Source organism: Thamnophis sirtalis, unplaced genomic scaffold (assembly GCF_051295495.1).
Source record: "Thamnophis sirtalis isolate CommonGarterSnake01/CBP01778 unplaced genomic scaffold, rThaSir2_p1.2 scaffold_15, whole genome shotgun sequence".
Classification (NCBI taxonomy): Eukaryota; Metazoa; Chordata; class Lepidosauria; order Squamata; family Natricidae; genus Thamnophis; species Thamnophis sirtalis.
Window position 1 is genome coordinate 31,493,340 of NW_028261395.1, and position 27,919 is coordinate 31,521,258.

At 44.1% G+C, this 27,919-nt stretch overlaps 1 protein-coding gene across 1 annotated transcript; it reads right to left on the reverse strand.

Moving 5' to 3' along the window:
• PPIF (peptidylprolyl isomerase F) lies at positions 1 to 27,919 on the reverse strand. The gene is made up of 6 exons (XM_014063572.2): positions 27,533 to 27,919; positions 11,358 to 11,388; positions 8,266 to 8,354; positions 5,616 to 5,712; positions 5,227 to 5,302; positions 1 to 409 (listed from the first exon to the last, which is right to left on the reverse strand). Exons 1-6 carry the CDS (start codon positions 27,782 to 27,784, stop codon positions 277 to 279), a joined length of 678 nt encoding a protein of 225 aa, XP_013919047.1. The 5' UTR covers positions 27,785 to 27,919; the 3' UTR covers positions 1 to 276.

A 27,919-nucleotide genomic window follows, 5' to 3' on the forward strand; every position in this document is an offset into this window, starting at 1 on the left:
TTTAACCAACGGCAGGATAACCTTTTAATACAATCCAACTAGCTACAGTTCTCACATCTTCCGCTACTAAGCTACTGTGGGTAGAAAATTAAAATGATACAAGTTATTGAAACTAGGAGTTCAAGGTGATTCAAATGACAACTGGACTTCTTCATATACTTCAGCGGTGTCCAAGGGGATGAACCGAGAAATCTCTCTAAGTAAATAGTTTTGAGACATTCTTTTCTGCTTCTCTGATTCTTCAGAGAAGACATCTTGAGGTCACAGGTTGAATGATCACAGCTGGCCACAGTCGGTGATGACTATCTTCTTTGAAGTCTTTCCGCTCTTTGACCCAAAGCTTTCAATTTTTTTCACAACGTCCATTCCTTCTTTGACGTGGCCAAACACAACATGCTTTCCATCCAGCCTGCAATGCAAACAAAATAACAGACAAATGACAGACTGTCAGAATAACAGAGCTCGAATGGCTCAGACCACGAACAATTCAGATGCCGACTGAAAAATCCACTAAATGTTTCATTCAGGTCATGAACACATTCTCAGGTGCTGAATAAACACAGCCGTGGCGATTTCCCCTGCCGCAATGATTTCCCCTTCCTCACCATTTTTTTTGTGTGTGCATGCATGCACAGTCATTCTTGCTTCTGGTCACAACCAAATCAGGTACCAACCGAAGTCCTAGAACGGATTACGGTCGGCACCTGAGGTCCCACTGTAGGTTGATCCCCTCTTCCTTGGGGCAACCTCTTAGACATTGGAACACTGCTATCATGTCACCCTCTAATTCTTTTTTTCACTAGAATAAGGTAAAGGTAAAGATTCCCCTTGCACATATGTGCTAGTTGTTTCCGACTCTAGGGGGCGGTGCCCATCTATATTTCAAAGCCAAAGAGCCAGCGCTGTCTGAAGATGTCTCTTTGGTCATGTGGCCAGCATAACTAAACGCCGAAGGTGCACGGAATGCTATTACCTTCCCATCAAAGGTGGTTCCTATTTTTCTACTTGCATTTTTACGTGCTTTCGAATTGCTAGGTTGGCAAAAACTGGGACAAGTAACGGGAACTCACTCTGTTACACGGCACTAGGGATTCAAACTGCCGAACTGCTGACCTTTCTGACCGGCAAGCTCAGCGTCTTAGCTACTGAGCCACCACATCCCCTTTTCACTAGAATAGACATATCCCATTCCTGCAACCATTTTTCCTATGTTTTAGTTAAAGTTGGTGTATAAAGTACTGTTGTGAAGCTACTTCTGTGACAACATATTAAAAATGGACATTTTAGGAAGCTCCACCTAAAAGAAACCTTTCTAATGTCCCTTCTTTGGTGTTTTTTTTTAAAAACAACTATTCGCCATGATAAAAGCTGAACTAAGATGGGTTAGGAAAGTTGGCGCCATGCCAGAATTAGCCAGCCTTAATTTGAAACCACCCAGCAAACAATGATATAACATGGTTTGGAACAACATTGCAAACAAAGGGCTCTTCAAAGTAAGAAGGTAGTTACTAATTGGAAACGAAATTTAAAAAGTATAATTCTAGCAAAGACTCATTGGTAATTTACAGCACCACAGATTTACAGAGGCTATCCTTAAGGAAGTTTTAAATTCAATGTGATGCAAGCAAATTCATGTCTTTGTCAGGGATACAGGCTGGCAAATCCTCAGAAAAATATTCCTCTCTCCTATTATCTCCCAAGCAGCTTTATTCATTTTTAATCCAACATTCAAACTCCAAAAGTTGCAGTTGGGTACATTCGGAAATCCCATTAGCCAGATCTGTACTGGTGTATTGCTTTTGAAGAATGAAAATTAGTTTAATGACCATAGTTATCAATATCAACTGAATTATTCTTCGGGAGTTGGTCTTTTTCCAGTGGTGGGGTTCCAAATCTTTTCATACCAGTTCTATGAGAGTGTGCTTTGTGCACACGTTCACACTTTGTGCGTGTCAAAGACCGCCCTCGGTGTCAGCGCTGGTGAGCTGAGCTGTTGTTTAGCTCAGCTGAGGTGTGGCAATCCATTCTGCGGAAAAGAGAGAATATAGGACAGGGAACGGGGGCGGGAGGGTGGGGCCAACCAGAGGTGGTATTTGCCGGTTCTCCGAACTACTCAATATTTCCATTACCGGTTCGCTTGAACCGGTCTGAACCGGCTGAATACCACCTCTTGTCTTTTTGTAGTAGAAAGCTTGGGAGACTGATCAAAACTTCCTACTGTATCACATTCAGACCAGAAAGTTATTGGTTAACTTGTCTCAACAATACTTTCCTAGAACAGATACAGATTTTGAGTTTTAAGATTGAGTCCAGATAACCCTCAACTTACCACCACAATGCATTCCAACATTGATGTTGCTAAGCGAGACATTGGTTAAGTGAGTTTTGCCCTGTTAAAACCTTTCTTGCCACAGTGGCTAACTGAATTACTGCGGTTGTTAAATTAGTAATACGGTTTTTAAGTGAATCTGGCTTCCCCCATTGACTTTGCTTGTCAAGAAGGTCACAAAAAGGGGATCATATGACCTTGGGACACTGCATCTGTCGTAAATATGAGTCCGTTGCCAAGGGTCTGAATTTTGATCATGTGACCATGGGGATGCTGTTAATGGTCATAAGTATGAAAAACTGTCATAAGTCCCTTTTTTAGTTAAACCATTGTAACTTCAGTCACTAAATGAACTGTTGTTAAGTCGAGGACTACCTGTAGCTAAGGCTATTTTCACTTCAGAATAACTTTTTACCAACTTGGTCTGCCCCAGATGTGCCATGCTCAAACTCTCAACGTGGCTACTGTTTGCAGACAAGCGGAAAAGTTGGGAGAAAGAGTGGACCATATTTTTCTGAGTATAAGACGCTCCGGAATATAAGACACACCATAGTTTTTTGGGAGGAAAATAAGAAGAAAAAAAATTCTGCCTCTGCCTACCAGCATCCATGGGATTCAGCCGGCTAGCTTCCTGACTTGGAATGCATGTTAACAAGGTCAGCCAATGAAGAGGCATAGCAACTAAGTCAGCCAATAAGGGCTATTTGGACTCTGAAACAGTATTTGCTGTGTGAGCAACAAGGAGACTGGAAGGAGCCTGGCTTAGCTGAGAACTGAAAGTGAAACTGCTTGTGTTTTCCTTGTATTTACTGCTACTTTGGAAAACCGGCTTTTGGTATTGCATTGTATATTGTTATTATTTTGAATCCTGCTGAATCAGTTGCTTGTGTGTGCTTTCTGAATGTGATTCCTGCTGCAAACTCTGACCAACTAGGTCAGCTTCAGCACTTCAGCCTGATTCAGCACAGCTGATTGGCGGGTGGATTGGGCTGTTGGAATACCCATAATCAGCTGTTTCAGGCTGCAGGGATTGCTATAGACCATCGCTGCCTCCATGCTTCGCATTTTTGGCCTCTGATGGGTGTGGATGTGGGTGGGGCTACATTTGGTATATAAGACACACCCAAATTTTCACCCTCTTTTTTGGGGGGGGGGAGGTGCGTCTTATACTCCGAAAAATACAGTAAGTAAAAATCTTAATTTAATAATTAAGATCAGCCCTGGAAAAATTAGACAAACACTGAACTTTGGTAGGAAGGCTAACTGAGAGGCAGGATCGTCAGAAAAAAAATGCTTTTGCAACAGAAAGTTGAAATGTTGACAGAGCTCAAAGGCTGGTCAGCAGGGCAATCCCTGCTCCCAAAAGTGTACAGGATCATTGATCAGCTGAGTTGGTCTTTGACTCCAGTTGAGCAAACAAAATCATAGATAACTTGATGGCCAGTAGACTTTTGCTGAACACCAAGAGTAATTAAAAAGAAGAAGAAAAGAAATCAAAAGCCTCAGATTCCCCTCCCCGCCCCAAACCTGTAGCTCTTCTTTGTGACAACCCCTCAAATATTGGAAAACCGCTATTACATCACACCTGGTCCTTCTTTTCATTAAACTAGACACACCTAATTCCTGCAACCGCTCTTTGTATGTTTTGGCCTCCAGGCCTTTGATCATCTTAGTTGCTCTTCCCTGCAATTTTTTCCCCCAAAGTCTCAACATCTTTTTTGTAATGTGGTAACCAAAACTGGATGTGGTGTGGTGGTCTTATTAAGGTTTTATGTAGGGTCCAATCGAAAGAGATTTTATGCATGAAAAAGTCAACACTCAAATATTGGAAGACAGCTATCATGTCATGTCCTTCTTTTCATTAAACTAGACACAACCAATTCCTACAACTGTTCTTCATATATTATAGCTCCTAGGCTTCTAATCATCTCTGTTGCTCTTAACAGAATAACAGAGTTGGAAGGGATCTTGTCAGTCATCTAGTCCAACCCCCAGGTGCAAGAGACCCCACAACATTTCTGACCAATGGCAGTCCAGTCTCATCTTGAAAGCTTCCAGTGATGAAGCTCCCACAACGTCTGAAGTCAAACTGCTCCATTGTTTGAAGGCAAGCTTGTTCCATCTTCTCTGAACTTAGTGACTTCTTGTTCAGCAACCATTCAAAGTTACAACAGTGCTCAACAAGAAGACTTATGGCCGGTCCTTGAAGTTGTGGCTGTCCCCACAGTCACAGGATCATGATTGGGGCACTTGGCAACTGGCACACAGTTACAATGGTCACAGCTTTCCACAGCTACATCACTACCACTTATGATCTTCACTGCCAGTGTCCAATAAGTAAAGTCAATGAGGAAACCAGCCACCACCTGATGTTGTGTTTAATGACTGCAAACGATTCCTTAACAACCACAACGTGAACTGTCATTGTACACGGAAGATCACATTAATTTTGTTGTACAAGGTGCAGTGACAATAAAGTAAACAAAACTAAACTAAACTCTTTCCGAAATCTCAACATCTTTGTTGGCATTGGCCCAACCAAAACTGGATGCCATATTCCCGTGGAGGATTCTGGACCCCGTCACAATCGGGCCAGGGGTCCTAGTTGGGCATGCACGCATGTGCATGCCACTGCCCTGCAATACCCAGCTGCTCGGCTGTGCGCATGTGCGCAATTAGCCGGTTGCGTTATAAACAGCTATGGAATGAGGGCAGGTGGGCAGGCCAAACGAGCCACTATACCGATACGATGGCTGCTCTTCCTGGCTACTACCAGTACAGCTGTACCGGGCCGTACCACCCGGAACCCACTACTGCCGTATTCTAAGTATCAATCAATCGAATTGAGTACATGAAGAACACCCCGAGTCACGTTTTAGGCATTCCTTAATGCTTACCAATCTGTTTTGGCTGTGCAAATGAAGAACTGAGATCCGTTTGTGTTGGGGCCGGCATTGGCCATGGAGAGGATACCTGCAAGAAACAAGAGGGCGATTTAACTTCGCTAAACAAAAGCAGAGAACAGCCAATCATGGAGAGAAGTTTTCTCATGGAGCCAGAGGGGGGTTCCTACTGGTTCGGACCGGTTCAGCCGAGTAGGTAGTAACTCAGCTGGCCACGCCCCCGAACCAGTTCTAGCGCATCCCTGAGCAAACTGGCAGGAAAAGAAGCCGGAACCCACCCCTGCATGAAGCCTCTTCTTTGGTGGGTTTTATTTTTGGGGTCTTGTATTCAAGCTTAGGGAATGATGTGACATCCAAAAGGAAGGACGGGAAAACCTGCTTACCGGGTCCAACATGTTTAAGAATGAAATTTTCATCTGGAAAGCGACTGCCATATATCGATTTTCCTCCTGTGCCATTGTGATTCGTAAAGTCACCAGCCTGGGAGGTAAAAAAACAAACAAACATGTTTGTGTCAAATTACATACATGTTTTAAAGAAATGCAATCCTAGAAGACTGAAATTTTCAGCAATCGGAGGCCCTTTAAGTTTATAACAAAAGTTTTGCTAAATGAGAAGATTCACTGTACAGCTATTGTAGGTAACCAATTTAGTTAATACTGTTTACCCCACTTTTCTTTCAAATAAGAATCAGGTCTTAACCTGATATTTTAAAATATTATACAGGTTGTCTTCGACTTACAACAGTTCATTTAGTCACTGTTCAAAGTTACAACGGCACTGAAAAAAGGAATTTGTGGCTGTTTATCACACACACGACCGTTGCAGCATCCCTGTGGTCACGTGATCAAAATTCAGATGCTTAGCAAACTGGTTCATATTTATGACGGCCGCAATGTCCCAGGGTCATGCGATCCCCTTTTGTGACTTTCTGACAATGGAGAAGCCAGATTCGCTTAACAACGGTGCAACTAACTTAACAACAGCAGTGAATTGCTTAACAACTGCGATGACAAAAGTCGCAAAATGGAGCAAAACTCACTATTCTATTCTATTTCTATTCTATTTCTATTCTATTTCTATTCTATTTCTATTCTATTTCTATTCTATTTCTATTCTATTTCTATTCTATTTCTATTCTATTTCTATTCTATTTCTATTCTATTTCTATTCTATTTCTATTCTATTTCTATTCTATTTCTATTCTATTTCTATTCTATTTCTATTCTATTTCTATTCTATTTCTATTCTATTTCTATTCTATTTCTATTCTATTTCTATTCTATTTCTATTCTATTTCTATTCTATTTCTATTCTATTTCTATTCTATTTCTATTCTATTTCTTTCTATTCTATTTCTATTCTATTTCTATTCTAAGACACAAGGACAGTTTTTCCCGAATGCCATCACTCTGCTAAACAAATAATTCCCTCAACACTGTCAAACTATTCACTAAGGCTGCATTACTATTAATTTTCTCATCATTCCTATCATCGTCCCACTTATTGACTTGTATGACTGTAACTTTGTTGCTTGTATCCTTACAATTTATATTGATTGTTTCCTAGTATGATTTGATTGCTTATTTGTATCCTATGACTATCATTGTTGTACCTTATGATTCTTGACAAATGTATCTTGTCTTTTTATGTACATTGAGAACTTATGCACCAAAGACAAATTCCTTGTGTGTCCAATCATACTTGGCCAATAAATAATTCCATTCCTATTCCTATTCCATTCCATTCCATTCCATTCTGGAAATCAATTTAACACATTATGTGCAAAATTTGTATGCCTCATTCCCAAAACTTAACATGCCTGGAACCACACCTATCATTTAGCGAGGCTGACAGATCAAAGCCCTGTACCTTTAATTGTTTAAATTAGCTCTGCCACTCAGAGCTTAAATGTAAATTGTGGAATGATAGACATTGTTATTACAGCTCTTTATAATACACACTTAAGTGCAACTTACTTTTAAGTGGCAATACTTCAGATAACAATGCTATTTAGAAAACCTGACAACAGAATTCAAATATATCCAGAATGCAGGATGTATTATACATTTCCACTGGACCACTAATGATATTTCCAGGTGAAGTTATTTATGAATTATCTAAGCTCTTATCCTCATGTTACAGTATTTAGTCAATGCGATAGGGATAGGCGTAGGCATAGGAGAGAATAAAGTAGAGTAGAATAGAATATAGAATAGAATATAGAATAGAATATAGAATATAGAATAGAATATAGAATAGAATATAGAATAGAATATAGAATAGAATATAGAATAGAATATAGAATAGAATGGATATAGGCTAGAATATAGAATAGAATAGAATATAGAATCGAATTGAATGTAGAATAGAATATAGAATAGAATATAGAAAATAGAATAGAATAACAGAGTTGGAAGGGACCTTGGAGGTCTTCTAATCCAACCCCATGCTTAGGCAGGAAACCCTATAACATTTCAGACAAATGATTGTCCAATCTCTTGTTTAAAAACCTCCAGGGTTTTTAAGGTCTACAAACCTGATTACACTTGTATACAGGTAGTCCTCAATTTACAATTATTCATTTAGTGATTGTTCGGTACTTTAAAAAAGCCCTAATGAGTGAAGTGATCCTCCGTGCTTTGCCTGCTTTTTTCATTGCTGCTCCCTCCGATGATCAGCTGTGCTCTAGAACCATTTTTTCAACCCAAATGAGGCACTGGTGAGTGAAACGATCTTCCATGCTTTGCCTGCTTTTCTTATTGCTGCTCCCTCCAACTATCAGCTGTGCTTTAGAGACTGTTTTTTTATCCCCAACTAGGGGATAAAAAGTGTCCATGTGCACACTCAAAACCAGCTAACTTATGTGCTGAAGCTGACCAGACTAAAGACGCTAGCCAAATGAATACCTGGTAGGCAGATTTCCCCCCCTATTTTCCTCCCCAAAAACTAAGTCGCGTCTTATCCTCCAGTGCGTCTTATCCTCTGAAAAATATGGCAACTTTGCAAAATGGACATTTGGGATTTTATTACCTGGCACATGAACGAAGGTATCACTCGATGGAAGGTGGATCCTTTGTACCCAAAGCCCTTTTCCCCAGTGCATAAAATTCTGAAATTTTCTAAGGAGGGGGAGAGAAAAAAAAGCATTTTTTATTACTAAGGAAAGGTCAGCGATGCGATCATGCAGGTAAATACATGGCAAGGGCTGCAGAAGCCCTGAAAACAAAATATAGGCAGCCCTTGTTTAGTGATTGTTTTGTTTAGTGACCATTACAACGGGGATTTGAAAAGTTCACAGTGACCAATCCCCACATTTTACAACCTTTGCAAGTCTGGAAAAGCAAAGGGGAAGTGGAGTGAGTTCATAAAAACAGCATCCATTTCCCTTAGCAAACGCTTTCCGATTGAGGTCATTAAACAAGGACCAACTGCACAGTACTAAAATAATATTTAGAATAATAAGCTAAAGACATCCATCTATTCCCCACACTCTTGGACCCAGGGTGGATAAAAATCATTGATTTAAAAAAAAAATTAATGGCTTTTTAAAAATGTAAATCAGATATTTTAATATATTTTTATCAAATTTATTTTAACAAAACACTTTTGGTGTAAAAATCTATCTAAAACTAGTTTTCGATTTAAGATACATTAATGATTTAGGTTACTTAGCATGAAATGGAACTTAGTTTATGTAGCACGAGGTTGTATGTTGTGCAATATTTACATTTTTGGTAAACTCATTCAATGAATCCAAGCTCTGCAAGCTGAGAGAACACGCACTGCATTGATGCATTTGCACCATTTCACTATGTGAACTGACTATGAGATATACATCATAAAAAAAAGTTCAGGAATATTCCTTTATCCCATTGTTTTGCAAATCTATGTACACTACAAGCTGTATGTTTGAAGAGAAATGCATCTGTACCACCAGGCTCTAAGTGTGAAGAGGAACGGCAAGCAGTAAAAATGAAAGTGAAACCTTCTAAGCAGCTTATAAATATAATATTAAAGAGCACCTGTCATTTCAGATCCATCATGGCAGTGCCTGTTAGCGGGCATCCATTCACCTGCTGCCTGCCACGTCCTTCACCTCGTCGTGTCACTGTTGCATCACCAGCCGTCCCATTAAAGTGAATGGGACTGTCGGTGTGTCAACAGTGGGTCAGAGGAGAAGCCGCTGCGGGACAGAGATGACAGTTGATCTTTAAAAAATTACGATTTAAATCGAGTTGATTTAAATCAAGCCTTTTTACTAGTGATATCAATCGACTTGATTTAAATAAAATCCACTCTGCATGGACCTATATAGAGCCACAGAGATGGTGCTAACAGTCTTTTACACTTTTCTGTCTGCTATTCTGAGTCGCTAAGAAGTGCATATCTGAAATGTATGGGGGCATAGAACACTTTTTAGCATGCAGGAAACAACAACTATCAAGAGATGCTCAGAACTTGGTTTGTGCAAGTAAGGCCAGCCAGACCATTTACATGATCTGATGGATTGTTTTCTGGATTGAAGCTAGACCCAGAAATGCTCTCATCTGAATGGCGGGCAAGCTACAACCCAAAACAACCAGGTTAAATGTTGGCAATGTTTTTGTCTTCTCTGTAACAGCAAGGAAACCCACTGCTTCCTCTGCCACTTCCTGGTTTCTCTGCTTCCCCCCCCCCTTCTTCGTGTTTTTTTTTTTTTTTTTTTTTTTTTTTTGCTTTGGGGAGTTTTTAATATTATCACAGACAGTCTAGGGTTGAGAGCTGAGGTCACTGTGGGCTAAGACTAAGTCTTCAGAGCTAGTTTTACAACTCAGGTGGATGTACTGTCCAACATGACCATCAAGAAGCAAAAGTCCTGGAAATAGTATCATCTATTATGAATGAATGAATGAATGAATGAAGAATGAATTTGCCTGTCTGTCTATCTATCTATCATCTACGTATCTACATATGTCTCTATCATCTATCTATAATCTACATATCTCTATCTCTATTATCTATCTCTCTATCTCTATATATATATCATCTACGTATCTATCCATCCATCCATCCATCTCTCTCTATCTCTATCTATGTATCTCTATATCTCTATATCTCTATATCTCTATATCTCTATATCTCTATATCTCTATATCTCTATATCTCTATATCTCTCTATCTATCTATCTCTATCTATCTATCTATCTATCTATCTCTATATATATGTATATGTATATGTATATATCTATCTCTATTTATTTATATCTTTCTATCTCTATTTCTATCTATCTATCTATCTATCTATCTATCTATCTATCTATCTATCTATCTATCTATTTATCGCTATCCATTAATTTACTATCTATTTACTATCCTCTATCATCCATCATTTATCTCTATTTTCTATCTATCAATCTATCAATCATCCATCTATCCATCCATCCATCAATCAATCAACAATCAATCGATTATCCATCAATCTACTATCCTCTATCATCCATCATCTATTTCTGTCTATCTTCTATCTATCTATCAATCAATCATCTATCTATCTATCAATCAGTTATCTATCAATCAATTATCTATCAATCTATTATCCTCCATCTATCTATCTATCTCTGTCTATCTATCATCTATCTAATCATTTATCTGTCCATCTATCGCCCCTCATCTATCCATTCATCCAGAACTTGTCAAGATAATCAAAGTATTAAAAAGGAAGGAAAAAAAGTGGGGGAAACCCCCCAGAATTTGGATTGCCTCTCTTTGCTAATTTGCTCTCTTCCCACCCTATTAAGACATCTTTTTAATCCCCAGAGGCATAAATCATCAATTCGGTCTTTCCTTTTTTTCTGCAAAAAGTCCCTATCAGGCTTCCAGTTTTTGACGGTTGGGTAACGGATCAATAAACAATTACCTATGATTATTTAAACATCCTTATGATTTTAACTAGATTAGCAGAATCAGAGCGTCCTAACCCAAGGAGAAAAACCACAGGAAGAATATGCTACAAGTAAGCGAGACGAATTTTGTTTCTGAAGAAAGTATTAATTCATTATTTAAAAGCATTTCAATTCCCCTTCGTTTTCTTGCTGGGATGTTCTCTGAGGAAATCTTAAAAATATCATTAAGGGGTTTCTTACCTGCTGTTTTTGGCACCACATCAGCTTTTAGCTGTTAGAAGAAGAGCATAAAAACACAAATTAGCCTCATGAAATATACACCCATATTTCAGGAATAAATTACATAGAGTCATAACAGTGTAATAGGAGATTGCAGAATGAATCCAGTCCTGAGCATACTTTGAAATTAAAAGTAGAATCTAATTGTCCCTGACTTTTAAGTGAAACGTTTTTTAAACCATCAGTTTCAAGCATATGCTTTATAAGAAAGTTCTATGCCAGTTAAAAATATAGAACCTGAAATATAAAACATGGTAGTTCTGTTTTATCTGAAATATAAGGTAAAGGTTCCCCTCGCACATCTGTGCTAATCGTTCCCGACTCTAGGGGGCGGTGCTCATCTCCGTTTCAAAGCCAAAGAGCCAGCTCTGTCCAAAGACGTCTCTGTGGTCATGAGGCCGGCATGACTAAACGGGGAAAGTGCACGGAACACAATTACCTTCCCACCAAAGGTTGTTCCTATTTTTCTACTTGCATTTTTTATATGCTTTCGAACTGCTAGGTTGGCAGAAGCTGGGACAAGTAACGGGAACTCACTCTGTTACGTGGTGCTTGGGATTCAAACTGCCGAACTGCTAACTTTTCTGATTGACAAGCTCAGCGTCTTAGCCACTGAGCCACCACATTATTTTTAACTATGCCACTTAATATAGAATCTGAAATATAAAACATGGTAATTCTATTTTATCTGAAATATAAAACACAGCAATTCCATAATTATTTCAGCTGTACTTGCCACGTGGAAAGAATAGAAGAAAAATCAGTCAAATCATCATTTTATTTACCAATAATACATATAGCATCATAGTCTAACTTATTGGGGTTGTTTTTTTTTAAAGATTTGCACTAACACATAATTTCTTCCAGCTGCTCCATGTACACATGACATTTGTAGCTTTCAGGGAGTCCTTGACTTACAACCATCCGTTTAGTGACCATTCAAAGTTACAACAGCATAGGAAAAAAGTGATTTAGGATTGTCCCTCACAACTTACAACCACAGTTAACATCCCCTATGATAACTTGGTCCTTGTATGTATTTACGACAGTGGCGAGATTTGTTTAATGACTATGAAGAAAAGGTCATAAAATCAGGAGTGACTCACTTAATAACCGCCTTGGAAATTTTCAATAGAAATTCGGAGTCAATTGTGGTCATAACTGGAGAACTGCCTGTATACCTAAAGATTCATGATGTATTATCGCCGAAGCCCTAACACCAGAGGTGGGTTGCTGCCGGTCCGGCCTGGTTTGATCGAACCGGTAGTGGTATTTTGAACCGGCAGCAACAAAGGCTGGCCATGCCCCCAAACAGTTTCCTGGTCACCGCTGCTGATATGTTGTTTAGTAGCATGTGGTGTGTGTGTGTGTGTGTGTGTGTGTGTGTGTGTGTGTGTGTGTGTAGGCCTTTGGTTATTCGGGTTTTCTGCCACGTAAAATTGGAAGTATCTTGGCGACGTTTCGACGAAGTCTCATTCGTCATCTTCAGGCTGATTTACTCGGCTTCGTGCTTCCAGGAGCAAAGTGTCACCAAGACACTTCCAATTTTACGCGGGAGAAAACCCGAATAACCAAACACCTACATACAAACACCCGCGAAAACCTCAGAAAATTTGGATACATGAAAGGGATACAACTAAAAAGAAACATTAGGACAGGGACAGTAGGCATGTTGGTGTGCTTATGCACGCCCCTTACAAACCACTTAGGAGTAGGGTGACGTCGTCTTTTCTGCAATCGAGTTTGGAGTGGTTTACCTTAAGTTTGTATCTATTGTGTGCTGGTATATTGTTGTGGTTGAAGTAGTCTTTGACGTTGTAGCAGATAATTTTATGTACTATGCTTAGGTCAGACCAAAGGCGGCGAAGTTCTAGGTAGTCTAAGCCCAAAATTTCAAGCCCGGTGGCATAAGGTATTCTGTTGCGAGCAGAGGAGTGGAGGATTCTTCTCGTGAAATATCTCTCTCAATTGTATTAATGCCCAATATGCAGTGCAGGTTCCAGACAGATGAGCTGTATTCGAGAGTTGGTCTAGTAAAGGTTTTGTATGCTCTGGTTAGTAGTACAGTATTACCGGAGAAGCTACACAAGATTAGGTTAACAACTCTTAATGCCTTTTTGGCAATGTTATTACAGTGAGCTCTGGTACTTAGATCATTTCTCAATCTTGGCCATCTTTAAAAAAAGACATTTTCATTCCAAAATACACTTAATCACCTGGGATCATAACTCAACACCTTTTTCTGCCTTTGTGCAGGAAACAGAAACAGCTTCTACATTTTTTTAAATGAAGAACCTTGTAAAAATTCCTCCTTTTACACACAGCACTTAACCTCTTTCACAACCTAACCCCTTCAGGGGTGCTTAAAAATAAGTCACAAAGTGATATCTCAAATTTCAACTAAAGCCGCAGAAATGCCCCAGATCAGACAAACTAAATTACTGCTGAAGGGCCAAAGAAATTTCACAGCTCAACATTTTACAGCTTTCATTTTCCTGTTTGTCTAATAACTCTTCTTCCCAATGATTTTGAGAATCTGTCAGCTTGTTATACGGGGCCTCAGTTATTGTATTGTGGTTATTTGAACTCCGTTCTTCATTTTGTTCACAGAAAGTTTCATTTTCTTGTTTTCATGTGAAATTGCTGTCCAAAATGATGGGTGCAAGTTGGGACAGGAATATAATAAATATTCTAAACCAGTTTAACATTCTTGCTCAGCTTAATATCATGTGACATTTTCTGGATGGTTATTCACAGCCATTTGTATGTGTCACTAGGTCAGCTTATGATGACATAAGGCACAACGCACATGGCTCATGGGTGTGATACTGCAAGTATTTACATGTGAATACATTACATCATAATGATTCAGGGAAAGAACATTCCGGAAATTGCCTTACACACGAAGTGTGGCAAACGTTAAGATGCATCTCATGCCACTGAATGTGTGTGTGTGGGGGGGGGGGGGATTCCAAGAATATTTTAAAATGTCTAAGAATAATCCTGACATATCATGTGGGACTTACCGGCAGGTAACTAAATGAGATATTTAAAATCTTCCCTCTCAGATGGGGTGTCAAACTCATTTCATTGAGGGCTGGATCAGCATTGTGATTGTCTTCCGGAGACCCGGGGGGGGGGGGAAGGGGCATGGCCAGGGTGGTTGCGACTGACTGGGCTTGGCCTGGGGGTGTGGCCAGCTTTACGTCACTCATATGGGTGGTGCCTGTGGGGGCGGGGCAGGTGGAGTTGGGGAGGGAATCCAGGGGTCTCCAGTGAGTGGGACGGTGGGCAGGAGGCTCATCCCACAGGATGGCATGGGCCAGGCCAAAGCAATGCGAGCCAGCTCCTTAGTTTCCAGGATGGTCACCCAGGCCATACCGGACCATATCGCGGGCAGGATTTGGCCCCTGAGCCTTGAGTTTGACACCTGGTCTGACATCCTGACATCCTGGTCTACAGGATGAAAGGGATAAGGAATTTAGGATCCTTTTTAAAAAAAAACCAGATTTCAAAAATTTTGAACATTTCAAATGGGGTTTTCATGCTTCCTTCGAATCAGTTGAATAAGAAATGCATTTATTTCGAAGAATTAATTTTATTTTGCTGGCTACAGCCAACCCAACCTTCTTACAGGCCCGCTAATCAAACTCTCTCTGAAAGCCCAAAGAGATACAAGTCAATCAAGGTGGACACAGGAGGTAGATGTGACAAGTGACAGAGTCAGCATTGCATCACTGACAGGCACCTTCTGCTTGTTTTGCTCATGCATCCATCTCATGCACATAAAAAGGGGGCAGAGCCAGCATTGCAACCCCACAACATTGCATTTATTCCCGCAAACAAGAGAATGTAGTAAAGGGACAGATCTGGACCAGATGACAGACTACGATTAGAAAGGCAAGGGAGAAAGATAAAAATCACAATCTGTTCCTGAGGATCTCAAATATCTTTGAAGTTTGTTACCTTGGGGGTGGGTGGGTGGGTAAAAAAGATTCTTTTTTAAAAAGGCAACTGGGACTTCCTTGGTTTTCCTTGAAGACGTTTCGCTTCTCATCCAAGAAGCTTCTTCCGTTCTGATTGAATGGGGGAGATGGGTTGAGACTGAATTCTCCGCCATTCTGTCAGAACTGAAGAAGCTTCTTGGATGAGAAGCGAAACATCTTCAAGGAAAACCAACCAAGGAAATCCGGTTATTTTTTTAGAAAATGACCTTTGGGACAACCATGACCTAGATAACCGAGAATCTCCTTAAATAACCAATCCCAAAAGCAAGAAATAGACAAGAACAGTTGGAAGAGGTCAACGGAATTCTGAAAGTATCCTTCAGTATAGGGCTGAAAATTAATCTGGAAAAGAAAATATCACTAAAGAAGTGCTTTATTTGCAGATGATGTTGTTCTCTTATCAGAAGACCCAAAATATCTACAAAGAAACATACAGTACAAGAGCTGCACAAAGCAGGAGAACCATTTGGCTTAAAAAATAAATCTGAAAAAGAACCAGGTTATGTTTAATAAATTCACCAAAGAAAGAGAAAGAAAAAATATTATATCTGGACTATACATAGTAGACCAGTGCATATAGCTTGGCCAATATGGATCTCAGTGGAAGGCGATACAAAAAAGGAAATTGAACGCCATGTTAGAGAACTTAGAATAACTTTATTGTCACTTTGAATGTACTCTAATCGGCATACATTAAAGTGACATTTCGTTGTATACCAGCTCTCAAAGGGTCACCACCTCCAATATACACTACATAAACATGACAAAATAGTAAATACAAAATTATGCATGGGTAAAGGTAAAGGTTCTCCTCGCACATATGTGCTAGCCGTTCCCGACTCTAGGGGGCAGTGCTCATCTCCGTTTCAAAGCTGAAGAGCCAGCAGTGTCCGAAGACGTCTCCGTGCTCATGTGGCCGGCATGACTCAATGCCGAAGATACACGGAATGCTGTTACCTTCCCACTAAAGGTGGTTCCTATTTTTCTACTTGCATTTTTTATGTGCTTTCAAACTGCTAGGTTGGCAGAAGCTGGGACAAGTAACGGGAGCTCACTCCATTACGCGGCACTAGGGATTCAAACCGCCGAACTGCTGACCTTTCTGATCGACAAGCTCAGCATCTTAACCACTGAGCCACCGTGTCCCATATATATATAGCAGACATGTTCAGCATCACAAGACAAGATAGAAAGACCTGTACATGGATCAGAGAGCAAACGAAAGTATACTACGCCATCAAGAGAGTAAAAGAATGGAAATGGGCTGGTCACAAAGCAAGAATATTTCACAAGAAGAGTCCTCGTCTGCTCGCAACAGAATCCCTTATGCCACCAGACGTGAAATTTTGGGCTTACAACTTAGAACTGCGCCACCTTTCACCTTCTCAACTCCTCCTCTCACCTTCACCCTGCTTTTCCAGATGATTCAGAAGAAGAAGAAGAATTCCTAAGCGGAATACATAAAATTATCTGCTACAACGCGCTTTTGTGGTGGAACCGAGCATTCCAGGCGTTGACCCCTCTGTTGCTGAAGTCGTATTTTCTGCAACCGAGTTTGGAGTGGTTTACCTTAAGTTTGCATCGATTGTGTGCTCATGTGTTTTGATTGAAGCTGAAGTAGGACATTGTAGCAGATAATTTTATGTATTCCGCTTAGGAATTCTTCTTCTTCTTCTGAATCGGTTCCACCACAAAAGCGCGTAGGACAAAATCGCGCTCGACAAAAGCGCGCTATGACGTCATCACAGCGCGACGGAAAAGATCGAAAAATGTAAAAATAAAGCGAAAACCTTACCCTAAGCCCCCCAAACCTAACCCTAAACCTAACCCTAAACCTAACTCTTAACCTAACCCTAAACCTAACCCTAAACCTAACCGTTAAAGTAACGAAAAACCTAACGCTAACCCTTATCCTAACCCTAACGCTAACGCTAACGCTCTAAAGCTAACCCTAACCCTTAACCTAACCCTAACCCTAACCCTAAACCTAACCCTTACCTTTATGTGAATCGGCTTGCTTTAATTTAATTTTTATTAATTTTTATTTGAATTTTTCGATCTTTTTCGTCGCGCTGTGATGACGTCAAAGGCGCGATTTTGTCGATCGCGCTTTTGCCGTCCGCGCTTTTGACGGGTCACGGGAATGCTCTACCTGACTCTGTTGTTACATCCTCAACCCCCCAAAAACTTTCACCTTAGACTGTCTACTGTGGATCTCACCCCATTCCTAATAGGTCTGTAAGGGGCGTGCATATGCACACCAGCATGCCTACCGTCCCTATCCTAATATTCCTTTTTATTCATATCCATTTCATGTATCCAAAATCGTGTTTATACTTATATATACTATCTAATGCATGCTTGACGAAATAATAAAATAAAATAAATAAAAGAAGAACTGAGGGCAGGTGGAACCAAAGCAGTTGTAGAATGGATCCTACTGGATCAAAAGTATCCAGGAAAGAGACCTAAAACGAGATGGATGGACGACATCAGCAAGTATGGCGGGTCCCAAATGGCCAAAGGAAGCTCGGGACCATATGGGTGGGAACATCCTACAGCCCATAGACAATGGCTAAAATGATGATGATTTTTTTAAATGCGGCAAAAAACAACCTTGCTTTGTTTTGTAGCTGTTCAGGTACAGCTACAAACAGAAGCATCAGTGTGACAACTTCAGGGTGGATTTGATTTAAATCCCTATTTAAATCCCTAGCAAAAAAGCTTGATCAACTCGATTTAAGTCATAATTTTTAAAGAGCAACTGTCATCTCTGTCGCGCAGAGTGTTGCCACTCCCCCTAACTATTTACATTTCGTAGATTAACGCAGAAGGAGGTACCAGCTACGGAGTTCTAAATTTCCTCGAAACAGGATGGGGGAATTAATAAATCGGGATTAAGGATGCACCCTTAATGTCCACGGGTAATTTTGGTTTTTTACATTTATTATACATTCCATAGTGGGAGGAAGAAGAAAAAAGCCACCCAAATTCCTCCTAATTCCAGGGTGGGATGCTTTGCCTTAAAATCAAGATTGTGTTATTTTGTTGGGAAAATGTAATAAGCATCAGGACTAATTGAAAGCAACAGGACTGACTCCAACAAATGGTAGGATGGAAGATCTGAATGATGATAAACTTAAGAAGGAGGAGGAGAAGGAGACAAAGAAGGAGAAAAGGAGGAGGAGGAGGAGACAGAGAAGGAGGAGGAGGAAGAGGAAGAGGAGAAGGAGGGGGAGACAGTTCTCCTTAAGCTGGAAATAAAATAAGAGTGGTGTAAATTCTCCCCACAATTGACCAATTGACTTGCTTTTCTGGTCTGTTTTGGCCTCTGAAGTACCAGTGTGAACTTCACAATGGATGTGTGTGAGGAGCCAGCCATTTGTTGTCTGCCAACTGTAGAAACACAGAAGGCCTTCCTTGGTGCTGGTATTATGGGATGGAGAGGAGAAGAACAGGGACCAAACAGCCTGATTGCCATCAACTGGCAAAACACAGACAGAAGAGAGTAACTGACAAGAGATTAAACTGCATTAATCTTAATATTAAACTGTTCTGCCAATTACAGCTTTACTTAGGGGGAAGGGAAGCCCCAACCAGCTTCAAATTTTAAGTTGATGAAGTGAAGGGGAGCATGGATACAGTTCCATTCCTTAAACCACTAGTGCAAGATCGGAAGAGGTGGAGAGACTTGGTCCATAGAATCACCAAGAGTTGGACACAATTGAATGGATGTCGTTGTCATCATCATCATCATCATCATCATCATCATCTTTTCTACTACCTTCTTCTTCTTCATTCCATATGCCAGCATGGATGGCATTACCTAATTGGGTCATAAAACGTTCTGCAAGAAAACAAGCGAGCCCCAGAGAGAACCAAGGACCCCTTGTGCCAACCCTGAACTACAAATATTCTCCTTGTTGGTAAGCACCAACAAAAGTTCAAGGTGTTGTGGCCCACCAGTGGAGTTGGCAGCAGATTCGGACAGTGAGGAGGTCGGGGAGGAACATGGGCCAGTCCTGGAGACTGGGGAAGGCTCTGATGAGGGCTCTGTATCAGAGGCAGAGATGGGGCCAGGGCTGTATGTCAGTTATCAGCTGCCTTCCGAGTTGGACATCAGTGAGTCAGAACAGCTGGAGGCAATAGCAATAGCAATAGCAGTAGACTTATATACCGCTTCATAGGCCTTTCAGGCCTCTCTAAGCGGTTTACAGAGAGTCAGCATATTGCCCCCAACAATCTGGGTCCTCATTTTACCCACCTCAGAAGGATGGAAGGCTGAGTCAACCCTGAGCCGGTGAGATTTGAACCGGTGACCTGCTGATCTAGCAGTAGCCTGCAGTGCTGCTTTTAACCACTCCGCCACCTTGGCTCTGCACCATCCACTGGGAGGCTGTTCCCAGTGTGTGCATGCATAGAGTTGCCAGACCAAGGGAACAGCTAAGGAACAAGAGTCAACTTGGGAGTAAGGCCACAGGTGGTTGGTGAATGGCCTTTCCCATAGGGAATAAGAGAGGAACGAAAGGGGAGGGAAGTTTGCAGGAGACTATTAGTTCATTCCTGCATTCTTGCCAGGTATTGTGGTGTCTGAAAGATATCGGCCTGCCCACTCTCCAAGCCTGATAAAGGTCGGTAATTGTGAACTCTCTTGAAAGACTGTGGGAGAGGAAGTCACTGTAAATTAAATAAAAGGGATTTATCGGGACAAGGAATCTGCATTGTGCTGCTGGGGAAGCCTAGGTCAGAACACAAGTGAAACTGGGAGCCACTCAGGAGCTCCTCATCCCTTGGCACAATCGCCCCCAAGGACGGCTCTTCAAAGGAGAAATCCCAACTTATAAGTAGACCGCAATTTCAAAGCAAAACGTGAGCGCAAACCCCATCAAAGGCAACACATGTAGAAAGCAAACATCTCCAGTAAACTATGCTCAGAGGCAGCAAGAAAGCTCAGGATCTTTCTCCCTGCTGAGGTGGGAATACAGGTAGTCCTCAATGTACGACTCCAATTTAACCCAAAGGTTATGTTGCTAAGCGAGACATTCATTGAGTTTTGCCCTGTTTGACGACCTTTCTTGCCACAATTGTTAAGGGAATCACTGGAGTTGTTTAATAACCCCGGTTGTTAAGTGAATCTGGCTTCCCCATTGATTTGGCGTGTCAGGTGGTCACAAAGGGTGGATGACATCACCCGGGGACACTGCAACTGTCAAAAAGATGAGTCAGTGGCTAAGAGTCTGAATTTTGATCACGTGATCACAGGGATGCTGTAATGGTGTGGAAAAACAAGCCCAAGTCACTTTTTTCAACGTCGTTGTAACTTTGGTCACTAAATAAACTGTTGTAAGCCGAGGACTGCTGCAAATGAGGAGAGACCCTGCCAATCACATTGGGCAATCCGTAAAAGGTCAAACCAATGTCCCTCTCACTCCAAGGATGGGAGCTGGGAGAAGGTGAATCCTGATGGGCAACTCCCCAATCAGTCACTCAGAAAAGAGCCGGAAGGGACCTTGGAGGTCTTCTAGTCCAACCCCCTGCTCAAGCAGGAGACCCTATACCATTTCAGACAGGTGGCTGTCCAGTCTCTTCTCAAAAGCCTCCGGTGATGGAGCACCCACAACTTCTGGAGACAAGAAGTTCCCCTGATTGTTTTCACTGTTAGGAAATTTCTCCTTAATTATTGCTTCTCTCCTTGATTTGTTTCCATCCACTGTTTATTGTTTGGCTTTTTGGTGCTTTGGAGAATAAGTTGACCCCTTCTTCTTTGGGGCAGCCCCTCAAATACTGGAAGACTGCTATCATGTCTTCCCTAGTCACGGGTCATACCCAATTCCTGCAACCGTTCTTCATATGTTTTGGTCTCCAATCCCCTAATCATTTTATTTGCTCTTCTCTGCACTCTTTGTTTATGTTTATGTTGTTTATTTCATTTGTATGCCGCCCTTTTCCCCCGAGGGGGACTCAGGGCAGCTCACAACTCAAAACAAGGGAAGGGGGGATACAAACAATTTGACAACAACACAAAACAATACATAATTTAAAAGCGCAACAATCATACCATTCGAGATAGGGGCACGGTTCTTTAGCCCCAGGCCTGTCGGAACAGCCAGGTTTTAAGGGCTTTGCGGAAGGCCTGGAGGGTGGTGAGGGTGCGAATCTCCACGGGGAGTTCGTTCCAGAGGGTCGGAGCAGCCACAGAGAAGGCTCTCCTCCGGGTAGTCGCCAGTCGACACTGGCCGGCTGATGGAATTCGGAGGAGGCCTAGTCTGTGGGATCTAATCGGTCTGGTGGAGGTAATTGGCAGCAGGCGGTCTCTCAAGTCTCTCAAAACATCTTTGTTTTATATCATGGTGACCAAAACCCTGGTCTCAATATGTCCCTCTAGTCCTTCTTTTCTCTAGACTGGCCATACCCAATTCTTGCAACCGTTCTTCATATGGTTTTAGTCTCCAGGCCTTTAATCATCCTTGATACTCTTCTCTGCGCTTTTCTCAAAGCTTCAACCATTTGTTTTTGTGATGTGGGGACACAACCTGGATGCAGGATTCCAGATTGTGGGTCTTGCTTAAGGCTTTATAAAGCCTTAAAAGTAAGACTTAAGCCTTAAGGAAGCTTTAAGGTGCCAAAAAAGCCAACACAGTCCAGGGCTGCATTAACAAAGGGATAGAATCAAGGTCACACGAAATGTAAACATTTTATAAAGCCTTGGAAAGGCCATACTTGGAATTCTGCATCCAGTTTTGGTCGCCAGGATGTAAAAAAAAATGTGAAGACTCTAGAAAGAGTGCAGACAAGGGCAGGACAAGCAGCAATGGGTGGAAACTAATCAAGGAGAGAAGCAACTTACAGTAGTGTCCAAAATTGTGGAAACCTTTTGGGGAAAGTGTATTTTTGAGGTTTGATGGCTAATAACACCATTGGGGGGGATAGTACCTTAAAAGTATATATCAATGGAAATATAATTTAATCAAGAATGTAATGCAACAAAGTTTGTTCAGTTGTCGTTATCCTATGAAAAGTTATAACCAGCAATAAAACCCAATTAATAGAAGCAATCATTCAATCTTGGTTTCACATTATAACAGCTGCAGAACTAAAAGACTTGGTTCACTCCATGAGAAGATTTGTTAACTGACATGGTGATAATTTTTGGGTATTTCGTGCTTTTTTGTACGTGTTTCACTTTTCTTCTTTGTAACTGCTATTCTAATAGCAAATCCTTCATAAAAGTTATTGCATTACATTCTTGATTAAATTATCTTTCCATTGATACATAATTTTATGGTACTACTAAAAAATGGAGTTATTGGCCATCACATCTCAAAAACACTGTACACTTTTCCCAAAAGGTTTGCAAAATTTTGGCCACTACTGTAGAACTAAGAAGAAATTTCCTGACATAACAATTAATCAGTGGAACAACTTCCCTCCAGAAGTTGTGAATGCTCCAACACTGGAAGTTTTTAAGAAGAGATTGGATAACTATTTGTCTGAAGTGGTGTAGGGTTTCCTGCCTAAGCAGGGGGTTGGACTAGATGTATTTTATCTAAAGTATTTATCAATACTTTAAGTATTGACGGAGGGACAACGCACAGCCAGGGTTTCAAACAAGAAGAACTCTTTATTCGGTTGAAGGCGATTCAAGGGACGGGAAACTCCCGCCAAGGTATTTATATTCTAGTTTAACCAATCACAGGCCGGGGACGCGACAGCAACTGCTGACGTCAGTCCCTCGGCCAATCAACAATAACAGTGTGTCGGCAACACCCTCTGGAGCTCCCAGCCAATCAGAGAGCTCAGAGGATGTTACTGACAGTCAGAACAATTCAACAATATTTAACACCCCTTTCCCCCAGTTCTGCGCATGCCCGAAACAGAGCATGCGTAGTCCTTAAGATATGCTGGGCGGCGCCGGACCCGCCCAGATCTTCTCATTGCAGGAGAAGTCGTCGGCGGAGGAGGACCTCCTCGTGGTAGCTCCTCCCCGAAGGGAGTGTAGCTCCGAGGCACGCCCTTTCGGGAAGGCCCAGAAGGCGGGCTCAACTGCAACGGTAAGTGTAGCCGTGGGGGCGCGTCACTTGTCGTGGGGGGAATTCTCTGTGCGTCCTCGGCTTGAGTTGTTGGATTGGCGTCCCCTTGGGCGGCGCTTGGGTAAGCAGGGCCTGGTGTGGCGAAGGCCCCCGGTTGCGGACTGCCGGATTGAGGACGCTGTTGTTGAAACAGGAGGGGGCCTGGTGTGGCAAAGGCCCTTGGATGTGGTTTCTCGGATTGAGGGGTTTGTGCTTGGTGCAGGTTGAGGCCTGGAGTGGCGAAGGCTTCACATTGCAACCCCGGGGCTGCGGTGTTGTCCCTCAGGGGTTCGCGGCCACCAGCCTGCGACGGGAGACGCCTCCTCAATTGATCCAGGTGGCGTCTCCATTGGGTTCCATCTGCCAACTGGACCCTGAAAGAACATGGGCCAGTCAGGGCAACGATAGCACCCGGCACCCATTTTGGTTCCCCCGTAAACGACCGAGCCCACACTGGATCCCCTAGCTTAAAGGACCGGGGAGGGAGGACCCCCAGATTGCTCGGCTGATCCCCTGAATAGAGCGGGTGAAGCCTATCCAGGGGAGTCCGCAGGCGCCTGCCCATCAAGAGCTCCGCGGGGCTTTTGTTGGTAGTTGGGCAGGGGGTGGAATGTTGGCTTAGCAGGTAAGCCGCCACCCTCGCCTGCCAGTCGCCCCGGTCCATGCGGCTCAGTGCCTCCTTAGCTGAGCGGACCGCCCGTTCCGCCCGGCCATTGCTGGCCGGGTGGTACGGGGCTATGGGCGCATGCCGGATCCCTTGCTCGGCCAAGAACTCCTGGAAGGTGGTGGACGTGAACTGTGGCCCATTGTCCGAGACCACCACGTCCGGCAACCCGTGGGTTGCGAACATCCTTCGCAGGGCCCTGACCGTACTCTCGGCTGTGGTGGAGCCCATGAGGACTAGCTCCACCCATCGAGAGTAGGCGTCCACCACTACCAGGAAGTTTTGGCCGTGGAAGGGACCGGCGAAATCGATGTGGAGGCGAGACCATGGGCCTCTCGGAGCCTCCCACTCACGAGCAGGCCCGGCTGGGGGGTTGGGCCTGGATAATTGACAGGTCGTGCAGCGGCCCACATGGGCCGCTATTTCTGTGTCCAGCAAGGGCCACCAGACATAGCTACGGGCCAATGCCTTCATTCGTGCTATGCCCGGGTGGTCCTTGTGGAGCAGATCCAAAACCAGTGGCCGGAGTGCGGTGGGGATCAGCACCCGATCCCCCCAGATGAGACAACCCCCGTGGAGGGAGATCTCAGCCTGGCGATTTTTAAAGGGCTGGAAGCCCTCTGCCACTTTGTCTGCTGGCCATCCCCTTAGAACCCAGGAAGAGACCTGGGACAAGATCGGATCGGCCTTCGTGTGGGCTGCCACGTCCGCGGCAGAGAGTGGGAACCCGGAGGCGGCAATGGAAAGGACTGAGAGAGAGGGCACTGGGGCGGTGTCCGTCTCCGGGAGTGGGCAACGGCTGAGGGCATCTGCATGCCCTAGCTGTTTGCCTGGACGGTACAGCAACGTATACGAATACGCTGCGAGGAACTCCGTCCAGCGAGTCATGCGGGGGGATAAAATGGAGGGGGTCGGCTTGTCCCCCGCCAAAAGCCCAAGGAGTGGCTTATGGTCGGTGACAAGGGTAAAGTGCCGACCGTAGAGGTAATCGTGGAACCTCTTAATCCCGGACACTGCAGCCAGAGCCTCCTTGTCGATCTGGCTGTAATTGCGCTCCGCCGAGGAGAGTGTCCGAGAATAAAAGGCCACAGGGGCTTCTGAGCCATTAGGGAGGATATGGCTCAGGACAGCCCCTACTCCAAATGGGGAGGCGTCACACGCCAACGTCAGAGGCAACCCATCATGATATTGAATGAGGACTGCCGATGACGTCAGCGTCTCTTTGACAGCCGCGAACGCATGCGCTTCGCGGCTTCCCCAGCGCCAGGCCGCGGATCGGTCGAGCAACCGATGCAGCGGCTCGGCTAGTGACGCCTTGTGAGGAATAAAGGGGGCGTAAAAATTGAGCAGCCCTAGGAACGCCTGTAGCTCCGCCCTGGAGGTGGGAGCAGGGGCGTTCCTAATGGCGGCAATCTTAGAAGGTGTAGGGTGAATGCCTTGGGCATCTATTAAGAAGCCCAAGAATTCTACCCTAGGGACAGCAAATGAGCATTTGCTGCTCTTTAATTTTAATCCCGCGCCCCTGAAACGACAGAGGACCTTCCTTAATACTTCGATGAGTTCTGAGCGGCTTGTAGCAGCGATCAGAACGTCATCGAAATATGGCACTACCCCCGGAAGTCCATGGAGCAGGCGCTCCATGAGACTTTGGAAGATCCCCGGGGCCACGGATACGCCGAATTGCAGGCGGCGACAACGAAAAGCCCCACGATGAGTGACGATGGTCTGGGCAGCCGCCGCATCGTCATCCACCGGGAGCTGTTGATAGGCTTGCGCCATATCCAGTTTGGCAAATATGCAACCCTGCCCCAGGGAATGGAGCAGGTGTTGCACAACAGGGACTGGATAGGGGTTTGCCTGAAGGGCCAAGTTGATCGTCGACTTGTAGTCGGCGCAGATTCTCACCGAGCCATCCGGCTTGACCGGAAGAACTATGGGAGTCTCCCATGGAGCATGATCGACTGGCTCGATGACACCCTGCGCCAATAATTTGTCCAGTTCGGCGTCAACTTTGGCCCTTAAGGCAAAAGGCACCCTGCGGGCTTTCAGCCTAATAGGAGCAATCTGAGGATCTAAGCTAAGGCAAGGCACCCTGGCGTTTTGCGGTGCGGCTGTGGATTGAGCAGGTGGCTTCCGCCGTGGTTGTGCGCGGACTTGATCGATGTTGTCTGGCTCCCGGTCCTCACAAGGGATTATATCATCATAGTCAATGTCATGCACTTGTGAGGCCGGTGCCGGGTTAGTTGACAGCTGTAGCCGCTCCAAATCGGCGGTCGATTGCTCCGAGAGCTCAGCTGCTCTTGCGATCTCGACTGCTTGGAGCAGCGTAATGTCATGGTGGCGGAACATGCGGCTTCTTAAGTGTACATCCCGCACACCACACACAAACTGCTCGACTAGGTTTTCTTCTAAGTTCGAAAAATCGCACTGGGCCGCCACAGTGCGCAGGGCTTCCAAAAATTGACTGATCGTCTCCCCCGGCTTCTGTACCCGCCTTCTGAATGCGAAACTGCGGGCAATCTTGGATGGCGTTGGGGCATAGTGCCCCTTTAACTTGGCCATCAAGTTGTCCCAGCCCAATTTGTATGCGGGTCTGGGAGCAGCCATGGCTCTGGCTGAGGCAAACATTGAGGGTTCGCAGCATGATAAGAAAAAGCTGCACTTCTCCTCATCCGTTTGAGCCTGATTTTTAGTTGCGATTAGATATGTTTCAAAGCGCTCCATGAATCCTTCCCAGGATTCGCCGGCGGAGCCGAAAGGAGCGAAAGGCGGCAATGAATTCATACTGGCTCAACTGACTGTGAGGAGCGGATGGACTGAAGTCGTGACAGGAAAAATTTTCCTCAGCGTTCGGTGCTGGCGCGGACAGCGACTTACAGCAGCTAGCTGGAATAAACTCTCTGTCTTTAAACCTAGGCTTGCGTGGAATCGCCGGATCCCACCTTCGTCGCCAGTTTTAAGTATTGACGGAGGGACAACGCACAGCCAGGGTTTCAAACAAGAAGAACTCTTTATTCGGTTGAAGGCGATTCAAGGGACGGGAAACTCCCGCCAAGGTATTTATATTCTAGTTTAACCAATCACAGGCCGGGGACGCGACAGCAACTGCTGACGTCAGTCCCTCGGCCAATCAACAATAACAGTGTGTCGGCAACACCCTCTGGAGCTCCCAGCCAATCAGAGAGCTCAGAGGATGTTACTGACAGTCAGAACAATTCAACAATATTTAACAACCTCCAAGGTCCCTTCCAACCCTTGTCATTCGGTTTCCTAAAGCCCTGTCCTGTGCTGATCCGGATTCCCCCCCCACCCCCACCCCCCACCCCGTTTTTTCCGTTTTATGGCTGCCCCCGATCGCAACCCAAGGGCACCTTGGCCGCTGCAAGCCCGGCTTACCTCCAGCACGACGCGTCCCAGCGGCTGGTTGTCTGCACCCACTTCCAGGAAGACCAGCGGATTCTGCGAGCCGCTTCGGCCGCTGCCGCTGCTGCTGCAAGCCCGGCAGCCGGGGCCGGGGCTGCGGGCGCCTTCGGAGGCGGCAGCAGGGCTTCCCCGCAGCAGTTCCCGGCCGGCAGCGCCCAGGCGGCCCAGTGGCGGAGGCTGCGCCCAGAGGAGCGGCAAGCGGCTGGCCGAGCGCAACGCCAGCATCTCGGAGGCAGCAGGAAAAGAAGACGGAGGAGAAGGAGCCGAGCAGGAGACTCAGGAGGAAGCAGCCGGCCCCACACGCGGACTGACGGCAACTGACGAGGCTGGAATCTCGACGCCCTTATAAGCGCTTCCTGC